The sequence below is a fragment of the Nomascus leucogenys genome, chromosome X (assembly GCF_006542625.1).
Source record: "Nomascus leucogenys isolate Asia chromosome X, Asia_NLE_v1, whole genome shotgun sequence".
NCBI lineage: Eukaryota > Metazoa > Chordata > Mammalia > Primates > Hylobatidae > Nomascus > Nomascus leucogenys.
In genome coordinates, this window is record NC_044406.1 from 68,060,259 (window position 1) to 68,087,103 (window position 26,845).

General features: G+C 39.3%; 1 protein-coding gene across 7 annotated transcripts in view; it reads right to left on the reverse strand.

Moving 5' to 3' along the window:
- Window positions 1–26,845, reverse strand: part of ATRX (ATRX chromatin remodeler) — a 296,672-nt gene that overhangs the window by 213,377 nt on the left and 56,450 nt on the right. For all 7 annotated transcript variants that reach the window (XM_030807617.1, XM_030807624.1, XM_030807622.1 and 4 more), the window contains exon 2: window positions 7,118–7,230. In XM_030807617.1, coding sequence (XP_030663477.1) covers window positions 7,118–7,230 — 113 coding nt within the window. The remainder of the gene's footprint in view (window positions 1–7,117; window positions 7,231–26,845) is intronic.

Here is a 26,845-nt window from a genome sequence, read left to right on the forward strand (position 1 = left end):
CATACTTCACTGTGAAAGACTGAATGTTTTCCCACTAAAATTGGTAACACTAAGAGGATGTCTGCTATCATCATCATTCTTCAATGTAATACTGGAAAATACAGAAAATCCTAGCTAATATAATGAAGCAAGAAAAGAAATTAAAAGAATCACTTGAACCCGGGAGGTGGAAGTTGCTGTGAGCTGAGATCGTACCACTGCACTCCAGCCTGGACAACAAAAGCGAAACTCTGTCTCAAGAAAAAAAACAACAAAAAAAAAAACAAAAAGTCAACTGAATTTCTATATACCTACAATGAATAAATGGAATCTGAAACTTTATTTTATTTTTATTTTATTTATAATTTTTTTTCTGAGACGGAGTTTTGCTCTTGTTGCCCAGGCTGGAGTGCAATGGCGTGATCTCGGCTCACCACAACCTCCATCTCCCGGGTTCAAGCGATTCTCCTGCCTCAGCCTCCCAAATAGCTGGGATCACAGGCATGTGCCACCATGCCCAGCTAATTTTGTATTTTTAGTAGAGACGGGGTTTCTCCATGTTGGTCAGGCTGGTCTCGAGCTGCCGACCTCAGGTGATCCGCCCACCTCAGCCTCCCAAAGTGCTGGGATTACAGGCGTGAGCCACTGCGCTCGGCCCGGAATCTGAAACTTTAAAACAAAAGAATTTAAAACAGCACTCAAAAACCTGAACTACTTAGGTAAAATTCTCACAAAGTATGTGCAAGATTAGTACACAGATAACTACAAACACTAGGCCAAGTGAGAGTTTCTGTTGACTCCTTTTCTTCCTGAATAAGGTTTAAACATTCCTATCCTTTACATGTATTTGGCTGATAACGATCCCATTTTATAGTTGTTTCTTGGAGAAAGGATTCAAGTTTTTCTGTACACTTTTTAATGTTTTCTGTTTTCTACTGGCTCTATTGGCCTATTAGTCAACCATCAAATTCACTGACATTTCTACTGCTACCTTGCATGTCTTGTTAAGTACAATGATTTGTTATTCTGAACTTAGTAATTTATTCAGAAACTAAATTTGGCAGTTCTAGAATTTCAAAATGGTTTTTAACAGTTTCCATTTCTGCACTGAAATTTTCTACCTATCCATTCATCATAAACATATTTGCCTTTTTGTACTCAAGTATGACTATAATAGCTGCTTTAATATTCTTGTTGCAAAATTCAACAGATAAGTCAGTCTCTATTGATCCCTTTTCCCTTTGATCATGGGTCACATTTCCTTTCTTCATCTACCTAGTATTTTGGACTGGACACTGGACACTATGAAAAATACAGCAAAGACACTGCATTCTTTCTATTCCTACAATGAGTTGACACTTTTGTTAAAACAGATAGTTGGCCAGGCACGATGGCTCAAGCCTGTAATCCCAGCACTTTGGGAGGCCGAGGCAAGTGGATTGCCTGAGGTCAGGAGTTCAAGACCAGCCTGGCCAACATGATGAAACCCCATCTCTATTAAAAATACAAAAATTAGACAAGTGTGGTGGTGGGTGCCGGTAATCCCAGCTACTAGGGAGGCTGAGGCAGGAGAATCGCTTGAACCCAGGAGGCAGAGGTTGCAGGGAGCCGAGACAGCATCACTGCACACCAGCCTAGGCAACAGAGTAAGACCCTGTCTCAAAAAAAAAACCAACCAAACAAACAAACAGATAAGTTAACTTACTTGAAATGAAACTCCAAACCCTTTCCACCCTGTAGTACCAAACAACTCAAAGCTTTTGTTCTGTTCTTTTAGTCCTAATCGGGCTGTTTGGAATCTGGGGTGCACTTAGGCAATTGGACCAGAGCTATCGGTAGAGTTTTCGTGCAATCTGGTTTTCCCATTCTGTGGCTCTTTTCTAGATGGGATCTCTGTACTCATGTTACAGCTGCTGTGGTCTCTCTAAATTTTTTCCTTGATTTCACATCCAATAAGACTGTAGATTTTTATCCAAGTCTTAACAGCCACAGATGGAGCTAAGAGGATCCTTGGCTAAAGCAAAAAGGATTAAGAATGGGGAATTCAGCCATTGCCACTTCTTCCATGTGTTGACTCCCCTCCAGTTTATCTACTTTGTTGATATCTAGCCTTCAGTAGCTGCCCAGAATTTATAATTGGTATTTGTGAGTGACATCCGTTTGTCCAACTGGAGATACCACTACTGAAGGAGTTCCTCAACTAGTGAACACAGGATTCCGACAACATAACATCATTCTAAAGACAAAAAGAACTTTAAACAAATACTGAACTATAGTTAAGTTTCTTTAATGTGATGGTATGGTTAACAACTCTGAAACTGTGAGTACAATGAGGACTAGACAAATGAATACAAATAAACTGGGGAAGGCCGGGCTTGGTGGCTCATGCCTGTAATCAAAGCACTTTGGGAGGCTGAGGCAGGTGGATCACCTAAAGTCAGGAGTTCCAGACCAGCCTGGCCAACATGGCAAAACCCCGTCTCTACTAAAAATACAAAAATTAGCTGGGCACGGTGGTGCGCACCTGTAGTTCCAGCTACTTAGGAGGCTGAGGCAGGAGAATCACTTGAACCCAGGAGGCGGAGGTTGCAGTCAGCTGAGATGGCGCCACTGCACTCCAGCCTGGGTGACAGAGCGAGACTCCATCTCAAAAAAATAAAAATAAAAATAAATAAATAAATTGGGGATAGGCCGGGCACAGTGGCTCACACTTGTAATCCCAGCACTTTGGGAGGTCGAGGCAGGTGGATCATGAAGTCAAGAGATCAAGACCATCCTGGCCAACATGGTGAAACCCCGTCTCTAATAAAAACACAAAAATTAGCTGGGTATGGTGGCACATGCCTGTAGTCTCAGCTACTTGGTAGGCTGAGGCAGGAAAATCGCTTTAACCTGGGAGGCAGAGGTTGCAGTGATCTGAGATCATGCCACTGCATTCCAGCCTGGCAACAGAGTGAGACTCCGTCTCAAAAAGAATAAATAAATAAAAATAAATAAATTGGTGATAATAGGAACCAGGTTTCTTTCTGCTGGAGAAAGAAGTTAAAAACATGAAAAGGGGAAGTCTAGAAAGAAGACTGGAACTGAATTAAAATTAAAAGTATCAGTATCAACTCATGAAAATATAAAACATATTATTGGCTTTCTCTGTGAAAGAGCATGGAAACAAAGACATCTTGGTGGCAATGAGCACATCACACACCCTGATCTTGATCTCTAAACACTATATCCCACTAAAAGGAATCAGAACTCTTGCGAAAAATAACTGATTCTAGGGCTGGGGAACAGAGAATGGAAAGCAAGCCTTGAATACTTTGAGGGGACAGAAAGAAAGAAAGTGTTCAAGAAATGATGAGGATTTGTAAAAAGGTCAGCAGGAGCCATCCAGATGGGGCTCCTACTAGCCAAAACTGATACAATTTCAGGATCAAAATAAATAATGACAGAGAATATTCATGGAAAAAAATGTAAGTATATACTGATACAAATAATTGAATAGGTTAGAACATGAACCCCTCCCTTACAATAAAATATCAACTAATAAACACAGAAGGAAAGACAGATTAGAACATCACCATTTTGAACCCATCATAGGAATAAATTATTCAGCTAAGAATCACAATTGTATGCTGTGATAAACAGACCTTCTAGGAATGGCCCACAAGATTCTACACTGCTAATCCCCAGAAACTATCAATGTGATGACATATCACTCCCATAACTGTGTTATGTAATATGGCATAGGTGATCTTAAACTCAAGAGATAATCAGGAGGAGATGAGAGGGAGAAGGACCTAATCTAATCACATGAATCCTTAAAAACAGAAAAATTTCTCCAGCTGGTAGCAGGTGTCAGCAGAATTAGCAAGCAAAAAGCTAGGTCAGAGAGCTTCAAAGCTTGAGAGAGACTTGATGTGCTATTGCCGGATTTGAAGATGGAGGGCATAATGTGAGAAAAAATGAAGACACCTGAAAAGAGCTAGGAGGGGGTCTTGGCCAATAGTGAGTGAGAAAGAAGGACCTCCAACCTGTTATCATAAGGAACTGAATTCTGCCAACAACCTGAATGAGCTTAGGAATGGATTTTTCTAGTCCTACTAACATCTTGACTTTGACCTTGTGATAGCCTGAGAAGGGTCCAGCAAGGCCCACCGGACTCCGAACCTACAGAACCGTAAAATAACAAATTTGGGTTGCTTTAAGCTGCAAACTTTGTGGTCATTTGCAAAAGAAAACATACTAAGTTTTGACAAAAAAAAGAATACCTTAGTAATCTCAAAGTGCCCCCCATTAAATTAGTTATTAGTTACAATGGAATAAATCATAACTTTATACCAGGTTTATCTAGCAAACACAACCATATCCAGGGCAAATCACATCATGTGCCATGTAATAGGATGCACGGAGAACAGAACACCACTTTATGTAGTATTCCTGCCAAAAATGTATAACCTGAATCTAACCATAACTAAACAGATAATCCCGAGGGCCATTTGACAAAGTAATACACCTGTACATTTCCAAAAAAGTCATAGTCCCAAAAGGCAGACAAACTGCTTCAGATTTTTAAAAGACCAAAGAAACATGACTACTAAATCTTGAACTGGATCCTGAATTTAAGTGGGAAAAACTTATCTGTGAACATTACTGGAGTAATTGATGAAATAAGAATAGGGACTGTGGCTTAAATAACTTTATGTTATTTAGTTTACCTACCTATTTAGCTTTCCCATTCTTATTCATTACTTCCTGTATTTTGGTGTTGCCATTTCAAATTATTTTCTTTCTCATTTCAGAAAACTTGTAATTTCCTCTAGTGTAGTTACTCACTCTAGTGTAGGTCTGTTGACATCAAGTTCTCACTTTTTGTTTGCCCAGATATGGCTTTATTCCACCCTTCATTTATGAAAGATGTTTTCACTGAATATACAGTACTATGCTGGCAATTACAATCACATGCTGCATAAAGACATTTCACTCAATGACTGACCACATATACATCGGTGGTCCCATAAGATTGTAATAATGTATTTTTACTGTACCTTTTCTATGTTTCCATGTGTTTAGATACACAAATATTTACCATTGTATTCCAATTACCTACAGTATTCACTACAAGAACACGCTGCACAGGTTTGTAGCCTATGAGCAACAGGCTATAACATATAGCCTAGGTGTGTAGTAGCCTATGTAAGTACACTCCATAATGTCTGCACAATGACAAAATCACCCAACAATGCTTTCTCAAAAAAACCTATCCTGGCCGGGCGCAGTAGCTCACGCTTGTAATCCCAGCACTTTGGCAGGCCGAGGCAGGCGGATCACGATGTCAGGAGATCAAGACCACGGTGAAACCCCGTCTCTACTAAAAATACAAAAAATTAGCCAGGCGTGGTGGCGGGCACCTGTAGTCCCAGCTACTCGGAGAGGCTGAGGCAGGAGAATGGTGTGAACCCGGGAGGCGGAGCTTGCAGTGAGCCGAGACTGCGCCACTGCACTCCAGCCTGGGCGACAGAGCAAGACTCCGTCTCAAAAAAAACCTATCCCATAGTTAAGCGATACATGACTGTATTTTTCCTTGACATTTTAAAGAAATCATTTCATTGTCATCTGCCTTCTATCATTTCTGTTGTTAAGTGAACTGCCAGTGTTACTGTTATTCCTTTGAAAATAATATATTTTTTTCCTCTGGCTACTCAAGGGATTTTTCTCTTGGCTTATGTTCTTTAGGAGTTTGGTTAGGACATGCCTAGCTGTAGTTTTCTTTATATTTATCCTGCTCAGGGTTCACGAAACTTCTTGAATCTCTAGTTTGATGTCTTTCATCACTTTTTAAAAAATGCTCAGCCCGTATCTCTTCAAATTGGACTTTTTACCAATTCTCTTTCTTCCTTCTAGAACTCTAATTACACATATGGTTGAACTTTTCACTATAACTCTCTTATACTTTTTTTGTACATATTGTGTGTGTCTGTGTGCATGTGTATTGTAGTTACCCTTGAAAACCTGAAAATGCTAACTGTCACATGATACAAAATGTTTTTTAAAAAAGGGAACCAGGTACAATGGCTCATGCTTATAATTTCAGCTACTCAGGAGGCTGAGGCAGGAGAATCATTTGAGGCCAGGAAGTTCAAGACCAGTCAGGACAACACAGCAAGACCATGTCTCTAAAAAAATTTTTTTTGAAAATTAACCAGGCATGGTGGCACACGCCTGTAATCCCAGCTACTGGGGAGGGTGAGGTGAGAAGATTGCTTAAGCCCAAGAAGTTTGAGGCTGCAGTGAGCTATGATTACACCACTACACTCCAGTTTGGGTGACAAAGCAAGACCTCGTCTTTAAAAAAAAAAAAAATCTTTTTAAAGAGAGACAGAGACAGGGAAGTAGAGAGGAGGTGTTAAGTGGTTTTATTTTAAAAAATAAATATACCAAATCTACTCAGGGATATTATGAAACAACATAAAAATTTAACTCTTATGCTGGGTGTGATGGCTCATGCCTGTTATCCTAGCACTTTGGGAGGCCAACGAGGGCAGATCTCTTGAGTTCCAGACCAGCTTGGCCAACATGGTGAAACCCAGTCTCTACTAAAAATACCAAAATTAGCCAGACATGGTGGCAGACGCCTGTGATCCCAGCTACTCAGGAGGCTGAGGCAGCAGAATAGCTTGAGCCCAGGAGGCAGAAGTTGCAATGAGCCAAGATCATGCCATTGAACTCCAGCCTGGGTGACAGAGCGAGACTCCATCACAAAAATAAAAATAAAAATTTAACTCCTAATACATGAATAATTGCTAGGACAAAACATTCCTATACTACTCCTGCCTCTTCTAATACTATTTTTTCACAGTCAACATTCACTAGCCATTCTATAACACACTTCCATTACATATAAAACCATAAATGCTTCCTTTTCTAAGCTTTCTATACTCATACTTACCAAAATTAAAATCTCCTGTATCAGATATAGCTAGGATACATAATAGGGGCTTCTATAAAGCTTGCTAATCTGTCATTTCCACAAACTGAAATCTTTTAAAAGCTGCTCTCTGAATAAAATAAATGGTTACCTCCATAAGTGTAAAAAAAAAATAGAAAAAGACTAGAAGGTATAGCACATTCTTTTTCAATTTACCTGTGTTTTGATTCATTGCAAGTCGTGGAGGAGAACTTGTTTCTTCAGATTCTTCTGATGAGTGCGCAAGGAAGTCATGAAGCTTCTGCACCAATGTATTCAACTTGCTTTCACTATTAAAACAAAATTTAAAGAATTCCCTTAATTAGCCTTTCATGTTTTAAATTAATTGTAAAGCTCTAGCAAACTGAAAATATAGCCATACTGTAAGTAGTGTAAGAGTATGCACATTCAAAGTAAAAACTAAGGGAAATGTTACAGCTGTGGGTGTAGAAAGAAAAAATATTAAAGAAAACGAATTTTAGGCCAGGTGTGGTGGCTCATAATAAAGCATGGTGGCTCATGCCTGTGGTCTCAGCTACTCAGGAGGCTGAGGTGGGAGGATGGCTTGAGCCTTGTGAGGCAGAGGTTGCAGTGAGCCGAGATCATGCCACTGCACTCTAGCCAAGGCAACAGTCAGACCCTGTCTCAAAAAAAAAAAACAAAAAAGAATTTTATTTCACTAAGGATATAAAAATATGAGTAAGACAACCTACCTGTACACTTACCTAGGATTAAAATATCATTTAAAGAAACTGCTGATATTACTTACTAAACATTTCGAAAATACTGAGGTCTTTCAATGTACTCTATACGATGTGTTTAAACAGAAGTTAAACTTCATGTTACTTAAAAATGTATCAGAAAATACTAACCTTAAGTTAATTCTTAAGAAATAATACCTACCACAAAAGAATTTTAAAAGAAATCAAAAGAAAATTTGGGGGATTAAACAGCAAAAAGGTATTCATATTTAAATTATATCCATTCCTATTTCACAACAAATAGCTGACCCTTGTACTTATCTTGTCATATTATCATTAGGCATCTAAGTTATTATTTCCTCTCACTTGTATATAGCTTATATTTGGGAAATCCTTAGAAATCAAAACATAGATGTAGATTATCACTTCAAGAAAGATTTATACTAGCCAACATCCAGAAAAAGAGAGGCCAAGATTTTCCTTTCCATCATTTAAAAAAATAATTCAGTAATTTATCAAATGTATTTACTGAACACTTACTCTCTGAAAGGCCTAAGCAGTGTTTTGGTTTATTATTCCATCCTCTGCTTGACACAGAAGAACTGTCTAACTGACTGGCATAAAGATGAACAAAATATAGAACAGGACTTGCAAGAGCTCCATCGCCCAGGGAAATACTTCATTAACTAAGTTTTATAGCATCAACTCTTTTTTTTTTTTTTAAGATGGAGTCTCGCTCTGTCGCCCAGGCTGGAGTGCAGTGGCGCGATCTTGGCTCACTGCAAGCTCTGCCTCCCAGGTTCACACCATTCTCCTGCCTCAGCCTCCCAAGTAGCTGGGACTACAGGCGCCCGCCACCACGCCTGGCTAATTTTTTTTGTATTTTTAGCAGAGACGGGGTTTCACCGTGTTAGCCAGGATGGTCTCGATCTCCTGACCTCGTGATCCACCCGCCTCGGCCTCCCGAAGTGCTGGGATTACAGGCGTGAGCCACTGTGCCCAGCCTATAGCATCAACTCTTAAGTAATATAATAGATGTATCTGTAATTCAACAGAGTTTTAAGGAGTTAAAACTTTAAAAAAGGAAAGTATAAGTTTACCCCATTTTTTTTTCCTTAGAGTTAGCCTCTTGCTCTGTTACACAGGCTTGAGCACAGTGGCGTGACCTTGACTCACTGAGGTCTCAAACTCTTGGGCTAAAGCAATCCTCCTGCCTCAGCATCTTGAGTACCTGTGGCACACACCTATGTTCTTAGTTGAGGAAGTGTGGCACACAACTATACTCTTAGCTAAATTTTTTCTTTAATTTTTTGTAGAGATGGAGTCCAGTTATGTTGCCCAGGATGGTCTGAAACTCCTGGCCTCAAGAAATCCTCCCACCTCAGCCTCCCAAAGCACTGGGATGACAAGCGTGAGCCACCATGCCCAGCCCCATTTTTAATAAAAGTCAAAACTTTTGCACGTCAAAGGGCACCGTCAAGAAAATGAAAAGACAACCAACACAATGAGAGAAAACGATTTTCAAATCCTGTATCTCATGAGGGTCTGGTAACCAGAATACATAAAGACTTCTAACAATTAAACAACAAAAAGACAACCCAATTTTTTAAATGGGGAAAAGACTTAGATATACATTTCTCAAAAGAATATATACAAATGGCCAATATAAGCACATGAAAAAATGCTCAAGATCATTAGTCATATCAGGGAAAGGCAAATCAAAACCACAACAAGAAACCAATTTATACTAAGTAGGATGGATATAATAATTTTAAAAACAAATTAAAGACATATATAGGCTCAAAATAAAGGGATGGAGAAATATTTACCAAGCAAATGGAAAGCAAAAAAAAAAACAGGGGTTGCAATCCTAGTCTCTGAGAAAACAGACTTTAAACCAACAAAGATCAAAACAGACAAAGAAGGGTGTTACATAATGGTAAAGGCATCAATGCAACGAGAAGAGCTAACTATCCTAAATATATATGTACCCAATACGGAAGCACCCAGAATCATAAAGCAAGTTCTTAGAGACCTACAAAGAGACTTAGACTCTCACACAATAATAGTGGGAGACTTTAATACCCCACTGTCAATATTAGACAGACCGACGAGACGGAAAATTAACAAGGATATACAACACTTGAACTCACCTCTGGACCAAGCAGACCTAACAGACATCTACAGAACTCTTGACCCCAAAGCAACAGAATATACATTCTTCTCAGCACCTCAACGTGCTTATTCTAAAACTGACCATATAATTAGAAGTAAAACACTCCTAAGCAAGTGCAAAAGAATGGAAATCATAACAGTCTCTCCGACTATAATGCAATCAAATTAGAACTCAGGATTAAGAAACTCATTCAAAACTGCACAACTATATGGAAACTGAACAACCTGCCCCTGAATGACTACTAGGTAAATAACAAAATTAAGGCAGAAATAAAGAAGTTCTTTGAAACCAATGAGAACAAAGAGACAACATACCAGAATTTCTCGGACAAATTTAAAGCAGTGTGTAGAGGGAAATTTATAGCACTAAATGCCTAAGAGAAAGCAGGAAAGATCTAAAATCGACACCCTAACATCATAATTAAAACGACTAGAGAAGCAAGAGCAAACAACTTCAAAAGCTAGGAGAAGACAAGAAATAACTAAGATCAGAGCAGAACTGAAAGAGACAGAGACAGGAAAAACCCTTCAAACTATCAGTGAATTCAGGAGCTGGTTTTTTGAGACGATCAACAAAACAGACCACTATCCAGACTAATAAAGAACAAAAGAGAGAAGAATCAAATAGATGCAATAAAAAATGATAAAGGGGATATCACCGCTGATCCCACAAAAATACAAACTACCATCAGAGAATACTATAAGCACCTCTATGCAAATAAACTAGAAAATCTAGAAGAAATGGATAAATTCCTGGACACATACACCCTCCGAAGACTAAACAAGGAAAAAGTCAGATCCCTGAATACACCAATAAAAAGTTCTGAAGTTGAGGCAGTAATTAATAGCCTACCAATCAAAATAAGTCCAGGACCAGACAGATTCAAAGCTGAATTCTACCAGAGGTACAAAGAGGAGCTGGTACCATTCCTTCTGAAACTATTCCAAAAAATAGAAAACGAGGGAATCCTCCCTAACTCATTTTATGAGGCCAGCATCATCCTGATACCAAAACCTGCACAGACTTAACAAATAAAGAAAATTTCAGGCCAATATCCCTGATGAACATCGATGCAAAAATCCTCAATAAAATACTGGCAAGCCGAATCCAGCAGCACATCAAAAAGCTTATCCACCACGATCAAGTTGGCTTCATCCCTGCAATACACGGCTGGTTCAACACACGCAAATCAATAAACATAATCCATCACATAAACAGAACCAATGACAAAAACCACATGATTATCTCAATAGATGCAGAAAAGGACTTCAATAAAATTCAACACCCTTTCATGCTAAAAACTCTCAATAAACTGGGTATCGATGAAACGTATCTCAAAATAATAAGAGCTATTTATGACAAACCCACAGCCAACATCATACTGAATGGGCAAAAACTGGAAGCATTCCCTTTGAAACCTGGCACAAGACAAGGATGCCCTCTCTCACCACTCCTATTCAACACAGTATTGTAAGTTCTGGTCAGGGCATTTAGGCAACAGAAAGACATAAAGGGTGTTCAATCAGGAAAAGAGGAAGTCAAATTGTCTGTTTGCAGATGTCATGATTGTATATTTAGAAAACCCCACCATCTCAGCCCAAAATCTCCTTAAGCTGACAAGCAACTTCAGCAAAGTCTCAGGATACAAAATCAATGTGCAAAAATCACAAGCATTCTTATACACCAATCACAGACAAACAGAGAGCCAAATCATGAGTGAACTCCTATTAACAACTGCTACAAAGACAATAAAACACCTAGGAATACGACTTACAAGGGATGTGAAGGACCTCTTCAAAGAGAACTACAAACCACTGCTCAAGGAAATAAGAGAGGACACAAATAAATGGAAAAACATTCCATGCTCATGGATGGGAAGAATCAATATCGTGAAAATGGCCATACTGCCCAAAGTAATATATACATTCAATGCTATCCCCATCAAGCTACCACTGACTTTCTTCACAGAATCTGAAAAAAAACTACTTTAAATTTCATATGGAACCAAAAAAGAGCCCGCAGGGCCACGACAATCCTAAACAAACAGAACAAAGCTGGAGGCATCATGCTACCTGACTTCAAACTATACCACAAGGCTACAGTAACCAAAATAGCATGGTACTGGTACCAAAACAGAGATATAGACCAATGGAACAGAACAGAGCCCTCAGAAATAATGCCACATATCTACAACCATCTGATCTTTGACAAACCTGACAAAAACAAGCAATGGAGAAAGGACTCCCTATGTAATAAATGGTGTTTGGAAAACTGGCTAGCCATATGCAGAAAACCGAAGCTGGACTCCTTCCTTACACATTATACAAAAATTAACTCAAGATGGATTAAAGACTTAAATGTAAGACCTAAAACCATAAAAACGCTAGAAGAAAACCCAGGCAATACCATTCAAGACATAGGCATGGGCAAAGACTTCATGACTAAAACACCAAAAGCAATGACAACAAAAGCCAAAATTGACAAATGGGATCTAACTAAACTAAAGAGCTTCTGCACAGCAAAAAAAATATATATATAGATATAGATATAGATATATAGATATAGATATAGATATAATCAAAGTGAACAGGCAACCTACAGAATGGGAGAAAATTTTTGCAATCTATCCATCTGATAAAGGGCTAATATCCAGAATCTACGAAGAACTTAAACAAATTTACAAGAAAAAAGCAAACAACCCTAACAAAAAGTGGGCAAAGGATATGAACAGACACTTCTCAAAAGAAGACATTTATGCAGCCAACAAACATATGAAAAAAAACTCATCATCACTGGTCATTAGAGAAATGCAAATCAAAACCACAATGAGATACCATCTCACGTCAGTTAGAATGGCGAACATTAAAAAGTCAGGAAACAACGGATACTGGAGAGGATGTGGAGAAACAGAAACAATTTTACATTGTTGATGGGAGGGTAAATTAGTTCAACTATTGTGGCAGACAGTGTGGCGATTCCTCAAGGATCTAGAACCAAAAATACCATTTGACCCAGCCATCGCATTACTAGGTATATACCCAAAGGATTATAAATAATTCTACTATAAAGACACATACACACATGTTTACTGCAGCACTATTCACAATAGCAAAGACTTGTAACTAACCGAAATGCCCATCAGTAATAGACTAGATAAAGAAAATGTGGCACATATACCCCATGGAATACTATGCAGCCATAAAAAAGGATGAGTTCATGTCCTTTGCAGGGACATGGATGGAGCTGGAACCTATCATTCTCAGCAAACTAACTTAAGAACAGAAAACCAAACACCACATGTTCTCATTCATAAGTGAGAGTTGAACAATGGGAACACATGGACACAGGGAGGGGAACATCACACACCGGGGCCTGTTAGGGGTTGGGGGAGGGATAGCATTAGGAGAAATACATAATGTAGATGACGGGTTGATGGGCGCAGCAAACCACCATGGCACATGTATATTTACTCAAAAAGTTAAACATAGTTACTCAATGACCCAACAATTCTACTTCTAGATATATACATAAGAAAAACGAAAACATTTACTGAACACTTAGTAAGTGTCCCTCTACACAATTTTCCTGTATTTAGTTAAGAATAGCTCAGTATATTTGGGGAAGGAAAAAGAAATGAGATATAACAGACACCGTGACTAGAGATCTTTTGTGGGTATTTGTTTTCTTTTGGTGGAGAGGGTTGTTTTACAAAATTTTGAAACAAACTTTGCCTCTGGAATAAAGGTACCAAGTGGGTATGGTTTCCATATTTGGCCAATAACCATCCTTTCAGATAAGAGTCAGACGTACAAAAAAATTTATCATCAGGTCACTGTGTCCTTAATTGTGCTCAGATAGAAAATGAGACCTGAGGAAATGATACTACATGTCAACTCACAGCACCCAAAATTCCTGAGAACCAAAAGTCAAAAACAGGAATAAATAAGGTCATACGATATCTTATCTCATCAATGGATCACCATGGAAAAGTTCTCTAGAAATGAAACGATAGCAAACCTGCAGAATTATGACTGCCACACTCATTCCCAAATCATAGCAATTGAATTGCAAAGTCAACTATTTAATGAGTTCATACTGTGGGTGACCAAGGTTAAAAATATGGATAATATCAGTGCAGTCCATCAACAGCACTACCACAGTACAAAAATAAAATCAAGAGAGTATGATCAGCAGGCCGGGCACGGTAGCTCACACCTGTCAACCCCAGCACTTTGGGAGCTAGACAGGCAGATCACTTGAGGTCAGGAGTTCCAGACCAGCCTGGCCAACATGGTGAAACCCCGTCTCCACTAGAAACACAAAATTAGCCGGGCCTGGTGGTGCATGCCTGTAATCCCAGCTACTTGGGAGGCTGAGGCAGGAGAATCACTTGAGCTGGGAGGCGGAGATTGCAGTGAGCCGAGATCGCACCCACTGCACTCCAGCCTAGACAACAGAGCAAAACTCCACCTCAAATAAATAAATAAAGAGAATGGACAGAAGTCCAACAGTGGAAAAAAAGAAAAAAAAAACAGATAACTAAACAATGTTGCCTATTCATTTGAAAAAGAAAAAAAAAAACTTCACTTTTTTTTTTCCTTTGCAGAGAGGGAGTCTCACTATGTTGACCAAGCTGGTCTTCAAATTCTGGCCTCAAACAATCCTACTGCCTCAGCCTCCCAAACTGCTGGGATTACAGGAGTGAGCTACCATACCCAGCCCAAAAATATCTTCACATCCTCAGGATGGGTATGATTTTTGGAAATAGCCAGTTGTCACTTAGAGTCAAATATGGTGAATAATGCAAAATGATCAAGTTGGGCAAAACTAATTTTTTGCCCAAATCTGAAGTAATCCTGAAGATTTATTTACTTGCATGACTTCTAAACTGGTTACAAAATGATAGTTCCCAACATATCGTCAGGAATGACACCACTGATACGTATATGGGCTCCCAGAGTGACTACTTAGAAGGAAAGCATACATTTGTGTGTATAAGTTCTGACATTGATTTTAAAAATCTACATCATTTCTAGAGCCATATCATAGAGATGATCCCTGGAAATGTGTATGTCCTATTTTTGGAAATGATGTTTCAAACACACCAAACCAAGTATGTGAAAGGCAGCACTCATTAATCCTTTTTATATACTGAAAAATATTTTCTTAAGGCAAAAGAGCACACATTTACTTATGTTAAACTTTTTATTAAATCCAGACATGGTTGTTACTCTCTTCCTCCCTCTACAAAAACTTGAAGTTGACTCAACCAGCACTATGTTATACCTAACTATAGAGTCTAGATAAAAGTCCTTAAACACTTCTTTTCAGAGTGGTTAAACCGCATTGCCAAGACAATCCTAAGCCAAAAGAACAAAGCTGGAGGCATCACGCTACCTGACTTCAAACTCTACTACAAGGCTACAGTAACCAAAACAGCAGGGTACTGGTACCAAAACAGAGATATAGATCAATGGAACAGAACAGAGCCCTCAGAAGTAATACCACACATCTACAACCATCTGATCTTTGACAAACCTGACAAAAACAAGAAATGGGGAAAGGATTCCCTATTTAACAAATGGTGCTGGGAAAACTGGCTAGCCATATGTAGAAAGCTGAAACCGGATCCCTTCCTTACACCTTAAACAAAAATTAATTCAAGATGGATTAAAGACTTAAACGTCAGACCTAAAACCATAAAAACCCTAGAAGAAAACCTAGGCAATACCATTCAGGACATAGGCATGGGCAAGGACTTCATGTCTAAAACACCAAAAGCAATGGCAACAAAAGCCAAAATTGACAAATGGGATCTAATTAAACTAAACAGCTTCTGCACAGCAAAAGAAACTACCATCAGAGTGAACAGACAACCTACAGAACGGGAGAAAATTTTTGCAATCTACCCATCTGACAAAGGGCTAATATCCAGAATCTACAATGAACTTAAGCAAATTTACAAGAAAAAATCAAACAACCCCATCAAAAAGTGGGCGAAGGATATGAACAGACATTTATGCAGCCAAAAGACACATGTAAAAACGCTCATTATCACCGGCCATCAGAGAAATGCAAATCAAAACCACAATGAGATACCATCTCATGCCAATTAGAATGGCGATCACTAAAAAGTCAGGAAACAATAGATGCTGGAGAGGATGTGGAGAAATAGGAACACTTTTACACTGTTGGTGGGACTGTAAACTAGTTCAACCATTGTGGAAGACAGTGTGGTGATTCCTCAAGGATCTAGAACTAGAAATACCATTTGACCCAGCCATCCCATTACTGAGTATATACCCAAAGGATTATAAATCATGCTGCTATAAAGACTCAGGCACACGTATGTTTATTGCGGCACTATTCACAATAGCAAAGACCTGGAACCAACCCAAATGTCCATCAATGATAGACTGGATTAAGAAAATGTGGCACATATACACCATGGAATACTATGCAGCCATAAAAAAGGATGAGTTCATGTCCTATATAGGGACATGGATGAAGCTGGTAACCATCATTCTCAGCAAACTATCACAAGGACAAAAAACCAAACACTGCATGTTCTCACTCATAGGTGGGAAATGAACAATGAAAACACTTGGACACAGGAAGGGGAACATCACACACCGGGGCCTGTCATGGGGTGGGGGGAGGGGGGAGGGATAGCATTAGGAGATATACCTAATGTAAATGACGAGTTAATGGGTGCAGCACACCAACATGGCACATGGATACATATGTAACAAACCTGCACGTTGTGCACATGTACCCTAGAACTTAAAATATAATTTAAAAAATCTCCATTAGAGAAAAGTGGGTTCAGCCTTCAGGCTTACATTCACATAACTACAAAAGGAGCTTGATGCAGATGGCAGTCTATGAGATCTGATCTGCCTATCTGCAATTGGGTCAAAAAAATAAATCTAAATCCTGATGTTAGCTAACTAAATAATAAATGATTAGGTTTCATACCAGTTTTAAATCCTAATGTCACTTAAAAAAAAAAAAAACTATGGGCCATGATCATTACCATGAATGTTTTACTGCTTTTTTACCGATGAGGAACTGGGAAATTAAAAAAAAAAAAAAATAGTGTTTTTTTATCCATCTGACAAAGGGCTAATATCCAGAATCTACAAGGAACTTAAATTTACAAGAAAAAAACAAATAACCCTATCAAAAAGTGGGCATAGGATACGAATAGACACTTCTCAAAAGAAGACATTTACATGGCCAACAAACATATGAAAAACAGCTCATCATCACTGGTCATTAGAGAAATGCAAATCAAAACCACTGTGGGATACCATCTCATGCCAATTAGAATGGCGATCATTAAGAAGTCAGGAAACAACAGATACTGGAGGGGATGTGGAGAAATATGAACACTTTTACACTGCTGGTGGGAGGATAAATTCATTCAACCATTGTGGAAGACAGTGTGACGATTCCACAAGGATCTAGAATTAGAAATACCATTTGACCCAGCAATCCCCTTATTGGGTATATACCCAAAGGATTATAAATCATTCTACTATAAAGACACATGCACACATATGTTTACCGCAGCACTATTCACAATAGCAAAGGCTTGGAACCAACCAAAATGCCTATCAATGATACACTGGATAAAGAAAATGTGGCACCATGGAATACTACGCAGCCATAAAAAAGGATCAGTTCATATCCTTTGCAGGGACATGGATGAAGCTGGAAACCATCATTCTCAGCAAACTAACACAGGAACAGAAAACAAAACACTGCATGTTCTCACTCATAAGTGGGAGTTGAACAATGAGAACATATGGGCACAAGGAGGGGAACATCACACACTGGGGCCTGTCGGGGGATTGGGGGCAAGGGGAGGGATAGCATTAGGAGAAATACCTAATGGAGATGATAGGTTGATGGGTGCAGCAAACCACCATGGCACATGTATACTTATGTAACAAACCTGCACGTTCTGCTCCTGTATCCCAGAACTTAAAGTATAATAAAAAATAAAAAATACAAAACTGAGAGTAGTTTTAAAACAACAGTTTTCTTATAAACCAGAAAAGAAGTCTGAAGAAACAACAGATTATGGCAGAAAAACTCAGACTGTCTACAAATTTACAAATGATGCATTGGTTCAACACCAGGAACGGAATGGGAAGGAAAGCACAATGAGAGAAGTGAAAGATGGAAAATTAATGGTAGAATGTGTTATGTACAATGCCACCTGTCCTCGAATCCATAAAAAAGTGTAATAAAAATTCCACTATTAAATCGGGTGTGGTGGCTCATGCCTGTATTCCTAGCAATTTGAGAGGCGGAGACGGGAGGATCACTTGAGGCCAGGAGTTCGAGACCAGCCTGGTCAACATAGCGAGTACCCATATTTATTTTAAAAAAAAAAAGTCATTATCACTTTGCATAAGGATTAGCTGAAAACAAGCTCAGTTTGATGAGCAAATTTCTGTAATACTTTTCTCATTATTAAATTCAATTATCTCTATCACAGACATTTTACATGAAAATAAGTCCAAGTGTTGGCTTAATTAGGATCATCTTTTTGGTTAGTAATTAAATATGTTTGGTTAGCAAAATAAATAATGAAAAACACATTACTTTGCTCTCATTCCCCTATAGAAACTTTTGAAATAGTACACAAAATGCATGAAGAAATGAATATAAAACTGCAACTTCTTAAAGCCTATGAAGTGTTAAATGTGATAGCATTTTTCAACTTATCAAATATTTAGGAGTAAAATGACTATTCACTGTAGGCTAAGTTTCCATGAAATAGACACTCTCATAGATAGCCTGTGGTGATACATACATTTACAAAACAAATTGGCAAAAACCATCAAGAGACTTTGATCTAGTAATTCTATCTCCCTTTATCTATACAAAGAAAGTATTTCTTTTCTTTTTTTTTTTTTTTTTTGAGTAGGAGTCTTGCTCTGTTGCCCAGGCTGGAGTGCAGTGGTTCGATCTCGGCTCACGGCAACCTCTCCACCTCCTGGGTTCAAGCAATTCTCCTGCCTCAACCTCCTGAGTACCTGGGACTACAGGTGTGCACCACCATGCCCAGCTAATTTTTGTATTTTTAGTATAGACGGGGTTTCACCATATTGGCCAGGCTGGTCTTGAACTCCTGACTTCATGATCCACCTGCCTCAGCCTCCCAAAGTGCTGGAATTACAGGCATGAGCCACCGCACCCGGCCCAAAGAAAATATTTCTACATAATAACTTTACTCAAGAAAGGTATCGATCTGTGAGATGCTCACAAAAGCAAAAAAAAAAAAAACTGTAATCAATTAAAGTGTATAATAAAGACTAGGTAAACAAGGATGCATACAAGTCAAAAAATATCATGCCAACCATTAAATTTTAAAAGTTCAAATAATATGGAAAATAGCTCATACTACAATGCTAACCAAAAATAGCAGGCTATAAACTGTCTATGAAGTATGATGACAATTATGCTTAAAACTGCATTAAAATATTGCTAATAAATATACCCCCAATATATCTATAGTAAGTAACATCTAGCTAATATTACAGAAGATATTTTGCTTCTACCTTTTTGGTACATAATAAACTCATTGCTTTCATGCAGGCAAAGTTTTCTTTAATTCATAGACTTTTCTTTAAAATTGGAGAAATAAAGACATGTATGATGCAAACTAATTTAAAATTAAAAACATCATTTTTCTAAGATTCTTCAAGGTAATTCAATTCCATTTAAGAAATTACTCAGATGTGCGTGTGTTTCTAGTTTCAAAATCATCATGTTTAAAGTACATTATACGGCCGGGCATGATGGCTCATGCCTGTAATACCAGCACTTTGGGAGGCCAAGGCGGGTGGATCACTTGAGGTCAGGAATTCGAGACCAGCCTGGGCAACATGGTGAAATCCCATCTCTACTAAAAATATAAAAAACTTAGCCAGGCGTGCCAGTGCATGCCTGCAGTCCCAGCTACTCGGGAGGCTGAGGCATGAAAATTGCTTGAACCCGGGAGGCGGAGGCTGCAGTGAGCCAAGATCACGTCACCGCACTCCAGCCTGGGCAACAGAGCAAGACTGTCTCAGAAAAATAAATAAATAAAGTACAGTATAAGGCATACAGTTATTTGTTAATACCTATAATTTCAGTTTTAAATTAAACAATAATTAATGATTTTGACTTTTCACTAATCCAAGAGATTCTATTCATACCTGCTTTACTTACAAGTTTACTACTCACTGAAGTGTTGAAAACCTCCTAACATGTGTCCTTATCAAACAGAATTATGAGAAATCTTTTCCAAAGCCAATGGAAAACAAAAAAGTGCAGAAGTGGCTATACTTATATAAGACAAAATAGATTTCAAGACAAAAACTATAAGAAAAGCCAAAGAGGGTCACTATATAATGATAAAGCAGTCAATTCAGCAAAAGAATGTAACCATTTTAAATATAAATGCACCCAACACTGGAGCACTCACATATATAAAGCAAGTATTATTAGAGCAAAAGGGAGAGACAGGCCCCAATATGATAATACCTGGAGACTTCAGTATCCCACTTTCAGCACTGGACAGACCTTCCAGAGAAAACCAACAACGAAGCATCAGACTTAATGTGCATTAGAGGCCAAATGGACCTAATAGATATTCACAGAAAATTTCATCCAAGGGCTGTAGAATACACATTCTTCTCCTCAGCCCATGGATTATTCTCAAGGATAGAACATATGTTAAGTAACAAAATAAGTCTTAAGACATTAAAAATATTGAAATAATATCAAGCATCTCCTCTGATAATGGAATAAAACTAGAAATCAATAATGAGAAATTTTGAAAAGTATACAAATACATGTAAATTAAACAATATGTTCCTGAATGATCAGTAAGTCAATGCAAAAATTAAGAAGAAAATTGGAAAATTCATTGGAACAAATGATACTGAAACACAACATACCAAAACCTATGGGATACAGCAAAAGCATTACTAAAAGGGAAGTTTATAGCTGTAAGTGCCTACATGAAAAAAGAAGAAATACTTCAAATAAACAACCTAACAACACATCTTAAAGAATAAGAAAAGCAAGAGTAAACCAACCCCAAAATTAGAAGAAATAATAAAGATCAGAGTGAAGCAAGTGAAACTGAAATAAAGAAAACAATACAAAATATCAATAAAACAAAATGTTGGTTTTTGTAAAAGTTAAAAGAAAATTTAAAAACCTTTGGCCAGAGTAAAAAAAAAGAAGATCCAAATATATAAACCAGAGATGAGAATGGAGACATTACAATGATAACCGATACTACAGAAATAAAAAAGTTCATTCGTGGCTACTATGAAAAACTATATGCTAATGAACTGGAAAACCTAGAAGAAATGGACAAATTCCTAGACACAATCTAACAAGATTGAACCATGAACAAATCTGCAACCTGAACACAGCTATAACAAATAATGAGATTGACGCCATAATAAAAATTCTCCCAGTAAATAAAAGCCTGGGACCTGATGGCTTAACTGCTGAATTCTACCAAACATTTAAAGAAGATCTAATACTGATAGAGGCAGGAGGCAGAGAAATTCTAGGAAGACAGGGGCAGTCCCTGGTGAAACCCCACGTTTAAGCCAAAAAGCCTGAAACCCATGGCCCAAAGTGAAAACTTCTATTCCTGTTTATCCGCTCTCTCCCTATTGGTTCTGTTTGAATAATGTCTCTTTAAGAATAGAATGTTGCCTTTTCCAAAACTTCTACAGCCTGCCCCGCCCCCATCCTGTGCCTATAAAGACCCCAGATTCAGTTGGTAGAGAGGAGAGAAACGGCTTCATTTCGGAGAGAAGACGGCCAAACTTTGGGAAAGGAGACGGCCTGACTTAGGGAAGAAATGGCCGGACTTCAGGGAGATCAGCCCTTCCCATCCCCTCTCCAGCTCCCCTCTCCGCTGAGCCATTCCCACCGCTCAATAAAATTCTTCACCTTCACCATCCTTCAAGTGTCCACTCAACCTCATTCTTCTTGGATGCCAGACAAGAGCTCAGGACCCACTGAGTGCGGGTACCCAAAAAAGACTGTCACACCAGCCCTTTGCCCTCGCCAGTGGAGGGCAGCCACCCCACATGACAAGGCAAGAGGCCAAATGAGCTGTTAACACACAGCCATCGGCAGACAGCAGAACTAAAGGAGCACTGTTAACACCCCCTCAGGGGCCTCGGGGTCACAGACACCGCCCCCTTCCCCATCAACCTGGGTGCTGTGCACGGGCCTGCTCCTGCTGGTGCTCAGAACAGCTGGGTCCCACACTCACTCGCTTGTGCCTGGTCTGGCCGTGGTCCCTGCACAGAGCTTGCTGCTGTGTCAGCGCTCAGACCAGCTGGCCAGGTCCCGCACTCACTCACTCACATGCACCCTCCAACAAGGGGTTGAGCGTGGCAGGCTGAGTAAACATTCGCCCCTGTCACAAGTCCAACAAAGGGGCCGAGAAAATTCCTGCATCAATACTATTCCTACTCAAACTATTCCAAAAAATAAAAGGAAGCAATACTTCCAAACACATTCTGTGAGGCCAGTATTATCCTGTTACCAAAACCAGACAAAAAAAGAAAATGACAGGCCAATATCTCTGATAAATATTGGTGCAAACATCCTCAACAAAATACTAGCAAACCAGATACATTAAAAAGATCATTCATCGTAACCAAGTGGAGTTTATCCCTTGGATGCAAGAGGGGATCAATATATGCAAATCAATGTGATACATCATATCAACAGAATGAAGAGCAAAAACCATATTATATCAATTGATGCTTAAAAACTATCTGATAATATTCAACATACCTTCATGATAAAAACCCTCAAAAAAATGGGTTCAGCAGGAACATACCTCAACATAATAAAAGCCATATACAACACACCCACAGCTAGTATCAAACTGAGGGGAAAAACTGAACGCCTTTCCTCTAAGATCCAGATCACAAGGATGCCCACTTCTAGCAGTTACTCAACATAGTACTACTGGAAGTCCTAGCTACAGCAACCAGACAAGAGAAAGAAATAAGGGAAAGGAAGAAGTCAAATTACCCTTATTTGCAGATGATATGATCTTATATTTAGAAAAACCTACAGACTCTACAAAAGAACTATTAGAACGGATAAACAAATTCAGTAAACTGTCAGTATAAAAAATCAATATACAAAAATCAGCAGCATTTCTAAATATCAACAGTGACCAATCTGAAAAGCAAACTGAATGAAATTGAAGAGGACACCAAAAAATGGAAAGATATTTCATATTCATGGATTGGAAGAATCAATATTGTTAAAATGTCCATACTATCCAAAGCAATCTATAGATTCAATGAAATCCCTATCAAAATACCAATGACACTCTTGACAGAAATACAAAAAACAATCCTACAACTTACACGGAACCACAGAAGTTCCAGAATTCCCAAAGCTATACTAAGCAGAAAGAACAAAACTGGAAGAATCGCATTATCAGACTTCAAATTATACCACAGAGTTTTAGTAACCAAAACAGCATGATTCTGGTATAAAAGCAGACACATAAACCAATGGACAGAATACACAACTCAGAAACAAATCCACACATCTACGGTTAACTCATTTTCTATTTCTACAAAGGTGCCGAGAAAATACGCTGGGAAAAAGGCTCAGTACATGATGCTGGGGGCCAGGCACAGTGGCTCACGTCTGTAATCCCAGAACTCTGGAAGGCCGAAGCATACGGATCACTTGAGGTCAGGAGTTTGAGACCAGCCTGGCCAATATGGTGAAACCCCGTCTATACTAAAAAAAAAAAAAAATTAGCCAGCCATGGTAGCAGGCACCCGTAATCCCAGCTACTCGGAAGGCTGAGGCAGAAGAATCACTTGAACCCAGGAGGCAGAGGTTGCAGTGAGGGGAGATAGCACCACTGCACTCCAGCCTGGGCAACACAGTGAGACTCACTCTCAAAAAGATAAATAAAATAAATAAAATAAAATAAAATAAAATAAAATAAAAGGTGCTGGGGCCAGGCACGCTGGCTTACACCTGTAATCCCAACACTTTGGGAAGCTGAGGTGGGCAGATCACAAGGTCAGGAATTCGAGGCCAGCCTGGGCAACATGGTGAAACTCCATCTCTACTAAAAATTTAAAAAAAAAAAAAAAATTAGCCAGGCATGGTGGCATGCACCTGTAATCCCAGCTCCTCAGGAGGCTGAGGCAGGAGAATCGCTTGAACCTGGGAGGCGGAGGTTGCAGTGAGCCCAGATCGCACCACTGCACTCCAGCCTCAACAACAGAGCAAGATTCTGTCTCAAATACATACATACATACATACATACATACATACATACATACATACATACATACAAAAATCAGCTGGGCATGGTGGTAGTACACACCTGCAATCCCAGCTACTCAGGAGGCTGAGGCAGGAGAATTGCTTGAACCCAGGAGGAAGAGGTTGCAGTGAGCCTAGATCACACCACTGCACTCCAGCCTGGGTGATGAAATGAGACTCTGTCTCAAAAAAAATAAAATAAATAAATATAAATAAATAAATGGTGCCGGGAAAACTGGATATCCATATACGGAAGAATGAAACTAGACTCCAGGCTGGGCGTGGTGGCTCATGCCTGTAATCCCAGCACTTTGGGAGGCCAAGGCAGAAGGATCACCTGAGGTCAGGAGTTTGAGACCAGCCTGGCCAACATGGTGAAACCCCGCCTCTACTAAAAATACAAAAATTAGCTGGGCATCATGGTGGGTGCCTGTAATCCCAGCTACTTGGGAGGCTGAGGCAGGAGAATCGCTTGAACCCAGGAGGCAGAGGCTGCAGTGAGATGAGATAGCACCACTGCACTCCAGCCTGGGCAACACAGGGAGACTCACACTCAAAAAAGTAAATAAAATAAAATTAAAATAAATGGTGCTGGCCCGGCATGGTGGCTCACGCCTGTAATCCCAGTAATTTGGGGGGCTGAGGCAGGTGGATCATTTGAGGTCAAGAGTTTGAGATCAGCCTGGCCAACATGGTGAAACCCCATCTCTACTCAAAATATAAAAATTAGCCTGTAATCCCAGCTACTCGGGAGGCTGAGGCAGGAGAACTGCTTGAATCCAGGAGGCAGAGGTTGCAATGAGCCTACATCACACCACTGCACTCCAGCCTGGGTGATGGAATGAGACTCTGTCTCAAAAAAAAATAAAATAAATAAAAATAAATAAATAAATGGTGCCAGGAAAACTGGATATCCATATACAGAAGAATGAAACTAGACTCCAGGCCGGGGTGCGGTGGCTCATACCTGTAATCTCAGCACTTTGGGAGGCCGAGACGGCCAGATCACCTGAGGTCAGGAGTTCGAGGCCAGCCTGGCCAACCTGGTGAAATCCGGTCTCTATTAAAAATACAAAAATTAGCCGGGCGCAGTGACTCACGCCTGTAATCCCAGCACTTTGGGAGGCCGAGGCAGGCAGATCACGAGGTCAGGAGATTGAGACCATTCTGGCTGCAGTGAAACCCGGTCTCTACTAAAAATACAAAAAATTAGCCAGCGCGGTGACGGACACCTGTAGTCCCAGCTACTCAGGAGGCTGAGGCTGGAGAATGGCGTGAACCTGGGAGGCAGAGCTTGCAGTGAGCCGAGATCGTGTCACCGCACTCCAGCCTGGGTGACAGAGCAAGATTCCGTCTCAAAAAACTAAATAAATAAATATAAATAAATAAATGCAAAAATCAGACGGGCATGGCGGTGGGCTCTTGTAATCCCAGCTACTCAGGAGGCTGAGGCAGGAGAATCACTTGAACCTGGGAGACGAAGGTTGCAGTGAGCTGAGACCGTGCCATTGTACTCCAGTATGGGCAACAAGAGCCGAAACTCCAACTCAAAAAAAAGAAAAAGAAACTAGACTCCTATCTCTTGCTCTTTACATAAATAAAATCAAAATGGACTAAAGACTTTTATCTAAAAGTTCAATTTATGAGTCCTCTACAAGAAAACACTGGGGAACCTCTCTAGGCCATTAGTCTGGGCAAAATTTTCTTGAACAATACCCCGCAAGCACAGGTAACCAAACAAAACTGGACAAATGGGATCACATCAAGTTAAAAAGCTTTTGCACAACAAAAGAAACAATCAACAAAGTGAACAAACAACCCAAAGAATGGGAGAAAGTATTTGCAAACTATCCATCTAACAAGCGATTAATAACCAGAATATGTAAGGAGCTCAAACAACTCTACAGAATAAAAATATAATAATCCAATCAAAAATGGGCAAAAAACGTGGATACACATTTCTCAAAAGAAGACATACAAATTGCAAATAGGCATATGAAAAAGCGTTCTACATCACTGATCATCAGAGAAATGCAAATCAAAGCTACCATGAGCTACCATCTTGCCTGAGTTAAAATGGCTTATATCCAAAAGACAGGCAATAACAAATGATGGCAATGATGTAGAGAAAAGAAAATCCTCATACACAGTTGGCAACAACGTGAAATAGGACAACCACTATGAAGAACAGTTTGGAAGTTCCTTATAAAATTAAAAATTGAGCTACCATATGATCCAGCAATCCAGCTGCTTGGGTATACACCAGAAAGAAAGCAAATCAGCATATCAAAGGGATACCTGCATTCCCATGTTTATTACAGCACTGTTCCCAATAGCCAAGATTTGGATGCAACCTAAGTATCCATCAAGAGATGAATGGATAAAGAAAATGTGGTACTTACACAAAATGGACTACTATTCAGCCATAAAAAAGAATGAGATCCTGTCATTTGCAACAACATGGATGGAACTAGAGGTTATTATGCTAAGTGAAATAAGCCAGGCACAGAAAGACCAACATTGCATATTCTCACTTATTTGTGGGATCCAAAAATCAAAAGAATTAAACTCATGGAGACACAGAGTAGAAAGATGGTTACCAGAGGCTGAAAAGAGAAGTGCGAGGGTGGGCAAGATGTGGTGACGTTTAAAGGGTACAAAAAAAACAGTTGGAAAGCATGA